Source organism: Labrus mixtus, chromosome 21 (genome assembly GCF_963584025.1).
Source record: "Labrus mixtus chromosome 21, fLabMix1.1, whole genome shotgun sequence".
NCBI lineage: Eukaryota > Metazoa > Chordata > Actinopteri > Labriformes > Labridae > Labrus > Labrus mixtus.
The window spans coordinates 9,320,766-9,325,535 of NC_083632.1; the positions used below are offsets into that span (position 1 = coordinate 9,320,766).

Genomic DNA, 4,770 nt, shown 5'->3' on the forward strand with positions numbered 1-4,770 from the left:
ATTCACATGTCTGAAAATGCAGTGTCTTTACTGCCAGCCAGTGTGTCTTACAGTTAAAACTGTGATATCTAAAGAGGCTTGATACAAGATGATAAAAATACGCCGGCATGGTTCTGAGTGTGTATACAGATTCAGGTCAGACTTTGAAAAGAGATGAAACGCTGAAGCCATCTTAATAAGAGATGCTCTCCAGAGCACACTGGTAGAAAGAGAGAGAGAGAGAGCGAGAGAGAGCGAGAGAGAGAGAGAGAGAGAGAGAGAGAGAGAGAGGGAGAGATGCTGTCAAAATAAAAGGAATTGGATATCACAGGTTTAATGATTTCACTGTCAGAATGAATGATGGCAGAGTATGAAGATATGAGGGAAAAATAAAGGAGTCTGATGGTGTGAAAACTTCGTCTGACATGTTAGCAGCTTCATCCAGCCGTTCTGCAATACAGTCATCATCACACTCTCACTTTGGGGGCTTGCATTTAGATCACTGAATGGACCATGCATATCATATAACGGGGAATCAAAGACATGTGCCATCCTGTGAAAAAGCTCATCTGTCTAACAGTCTGACACATTTCAGTTCTCGTTTTGGCCCCTGAGAGGCTCCAGAAAAATGCGGTACATCCTTAACGGGAGCTTACACGGTTTCTTCCCCGTGTCTGAAGATATGCAGCAAAGGCAAAAAGAGACTGACAATTTTCAAGGAATCTCTCATACGGCTGGGCAAAAAACTCAGAGTGTCCTGTTCCATCCTGTGAATTTGGGTATCCTTTGGCAAGTGCAAAGTTTGGATAAGCACGGCTTCCTGCCAGCAGCAGAGATTAAAGTTGTGTGTTTAGAAGAGGATGGCAGGGACGGGCTGGGTGGAAGTTTTCCCCACAGGCAGGGAACGTGGCAGCTAAGGTCAGGGGCCCGCCACATCACAGCCCTAAAAATATCCCCGCATTTGATGCCCCGTCACAGAGCGGTTATACAATCTGCGCCTGCCAGAATTAAACCGCGTCAATGTTCTGCCTTTAAGGACGGCTTCACAACAAGCTGCCAGGATGATGAAAACACAAATTTCAAGTAGCAAAAGTAAGGACTTATATCTCTTGTTGAGTAGAATTGGAGATGCATGTGAAAACAATAAACAAATGTTGTATTTGTCATGATTGCAGAGGGAGAAAGTAGAAGGGACAAAACAAGTGTGATATTTCTCCTCCCAGTTAAGCTAATAAATCATGTGTGAAAGGAAGCCACAGTGAGAAAATGGCTTCTCACAAGTCAAAGACCGGCACAGAGATAAATGTAACAAAGGAATCCAGTCCAGTGGATGAATATGTTACACCTGGGGGCTATGAGCTGGAGAAAATCCTTAACCGTGGGAGTGTGGCTTACACTCATGTCAACGAGGTCTGGCCAAATGTCTACATCGGGGACGAGTAAGTAAAAAAAAAGTATTAACTTACGAAAATGAATAAACTTAAAGAGGATTAAAGTAATATTCACACCAGCTTCTTGCAGGGAAACTGCAAAGGACAAGTATAATCTGAAGAAGTTGGGGATTACCCACATCCTGAATGCAGCAGAGGGAACGTGGAACAACGTGGACACTGGAGCTGGTTACTACACTGGCATGGACATCGTCTACTATGGCGTCGTCGCAGAAGATATCACTACATTTGACCTCAGCCAGTATTTCTTCTCTGCTGCTCAGTTTATAGAAGCAACACTGAGCAATCCTCAGCGTAAGACAAACAAAACGTTCAACAGATATTAAACCACATTAAAGAAAAGAGACATGCTGCAACTCAACTAACCGGTTATAGTCGAAAACAATGCAAATTTAAATTCAGACTAGTCGACTTTTATGTCAAAAAATGATGTCAAATTGGTTTGCAGAGTGTGGCTAATGTTAGCAATGCTAACACCTCCAGCCTTCTATCCTCCTTGCAGGTTAACATCAACATGGCATTGCTAGGATCGACTTGACCTGACACAGCCATCATGCCACTTCATTTTCTAAATCACAATACTGCCAAACCTATCCGTGCTATCTGATGCCATTCTTCCAGTGTGCTGGTTTACATCCAGTTAGTAGAGCATAATGGCAGTAGCCATTACTCAGAGCGACAGTCCCTGCTAGTGGCAGGTAGCTACATTACAGCTGAGACTCAAAATTACACCAGCACTGTGGGCCTGAATTGATAAAAACATAACTGATTAGTTCATCCAACCAATAATTCTGGAGCCGGGAATCTCAAATGCTAGTGTAATATCGTACTGCTGTATTCCAGGTTAGCAAATCCTAGCAATGTAGGGATTCTGACAGTGTGCAATAATTTCAAGGCTTTTTGATAGATCTCCTTGGAGGAGTTAGAAAAGGCTGCTGGAGAGACTGACCTTCTACTACAACAAGCTACTAAGCTTAAAACAGGGATAACATATTTGAAAACTCTTCTGGTAAAAAATGAGTCACTACATGTTATGTTCGTGTTCAACCACTTCTTAGCTAACCTTGACATTACCTTGACATGTATGCCTGTATGTTCTTGCTGTCTCACACTGTCAGGCAGATGTTAAGTAGGAAGTGGTTGAATGCTAATGTTAACCATGCTAAGAGTTATTGAATGTGTTTTCTTAACTAAAAATGTTCCCTGATGTCCTTCAGTATTTTTACAACCCTTTCTTTTTTTTTTCATCAGTAAGCAATGAAATCGTTGTCAGTCCCCACCTTTACAAGTACATTTTCAAAGGACTGTATGTCGAAAGCATCACCGACTAGGCTTTGTAACATCCACAACCACCTCAGTGTGGAGGAGGTAGGGAATTTTGTTTTTTATTCTCCAAAGCCTTGAAAAAAATAAGTTCTGAAAACCTCATTTGAAATTTCAAACACCTTCTTTGTGTTGAGTTAATGAAAAAAAAGGTACAGGTAGTAGGTGCCGGGGTTTTGAGAGATTCAACCTTAAACTTTGGTCAACAACCACAAATGAGTTTTGAAATAGGAGCTCAGAGAAATGAAAGACATTTGAAAAGCTCAACATCCCTGTACTTTTTATTGAAGACAAAATGTCCAGATTTCTAGTGTTTAACTACAGACAGCTCTGGACATTTTTATTAGATGTATTTTAACGTCAAGTTTGTTCTCAAATACTGTACAGGGAAGTTTTCTCTGAGAGCAATTCATGAAATTTGATGGCAGAAATCTAAATCACAAATATCTTAAAACCAAAAAATTCTGCAGGGTTGGATACCACTAACAGGGAAGTGGATACAAATATTCACATATTTGTTTGACGTGGCCTCTTAAGATGACCAAAAGTAAGCTTATGAAACATATTTCTGAGTGTGTTATTTATTTTATCTGCAGATAAACTGCTGGTGCACTGTGTCATGGGAAGAAGCCGTTCTGCCACGCTTTTCCTTGCCTACCTCATGATCTGCAAAAACATGACGGTGGTTGACGCCATCGAGCATGTGAAAAACCGCAGAAGGATCATCCCCAACTGGGGCTTCCTGAAACAGTTGAGAGAGCTGGACATGCATCTGCTGGAAAAAAGGGAAGACTTCACAGAGAAGAGCTGATTTTAAGAGCTTGTCAGGAGAAGCCTCGGATTGAAGTTTGGTTTCAGTACGGTTTCAGAGACAAGTTTCATTCTAGGGCAACAAAGTCTGGTAATTTACACAAGTCTAAATAAGGTCAAACAGTAAAACAAGTTAAAGTGGCGTCTCACTTTTATAAGATACAATTTCAAAGTCATTTTTGGCAAGCCCAAGTTCTGTCACAAGTCTTTTGGGACAAGTTCTTGTGTAAGTACCATTCCCATCTGCCCTTTTCCAATACAAGTTGTACAATTCAAGATATTAGTCACTTTAGACAAGTCATAATTGAGTCACAGGTCAATTGAGAACAGTTTAGATCAGAAGACATTTGAGTCAAGTACAAACCAGTCACAAGTCATCCAAGTTTCTGTTAAGTATCAGAGAATATTTCAAACCAAATATCAAGGAATTGAGAATGGTCTAAATTCATCTCATGTCATTGAAGTTTCACAGTCATTTGAGATAAATCCAGTTTAGGTCTGAAGCACTTTGAGACAAGTCAAAGTCACATCTTTAGTCATTTGAGAACAGAAGAAGACAAACAAAAGTCATTTAATTTTAGACAAGTTCCTGTACAGTAAATTTAGGACTCAAGCCATATAGGTCAGGTCCAAGTCAAGTATCAATGTATTATGAGGCCTGGTCAAGTCTCAAGTGCCTGGTCCGTCACAGCAGGTTGCCAGCTAAGTTTCACATCCTTGACAAGTCTGGAACAATGTCAGGAGAACATCAAGTCTACCATCTCATCAAGTCTCAAATCCTTAAGTACAAGTTCGAGTTGTATCACAAGTCTAAATATGCAGATTATGTCAATACTGAAGTGTTTGATTTTTCTGTATGTAACATTTGATGTCGCTTAGGAAATGCGTTTGTGAAAAGTTTTGAATGACTGAGAGAAGTCCATGTTATACAAATGCCTAATAATAATAACAATAATCTAAATTTGTTTTGCGATTCAAGCCCCACCTTTCATATTTGAGTTGGATTTTTCTGCCAAAAATGTAGAATGTTTTTGCCTTGTAAATTCTAGTTGAAGTTGAGAACTTTTTGCATATTTTGTTAATATGAAATATTGTGAGATGTTTCTAAAGAGGAAACCGATGTCCAGATTACCATGAACTCTGATCCTCATCCTGTGACATGCCTCAGGCTAGTAAGTATTTAAAATTAAAGGAGAACAATCATGAA

General features: G+C 40.0%; 1 protein-coding gene across 1 annotated transcript; it reads left to right on the forward strand.

Annotated features, from left to right (window-relative positions):
• The first annotated feature begins 626 nt into the window (after positions 1 to 626).
• dusp29 (dual specificity phosphatase 29) lies at positions 627 to 4,183 on the forward strand. The gene is made up of 4 exons (XM_061028810.1): positions 627 to 1,071; positions 1,203 to 1,418; positions 1,501 to 1,724; positions 3,350 to 4,183. The coding sequence occupies exons 2-4, from the start codon at positions 1,246 to 1,248 to the stop codon at positions 3,562 to 3,564; spliced, it is 612 nt and encodes a 203-aa protein (XP_060884793.1). The 5' UTR covers positions 627 to 1,071; positions 1,203 to 1,245; the 3' UTR covers positions 3,565 to 4,183.
• Positions 4,184 to 4,770: the final 587 nt, after the last annotated feature.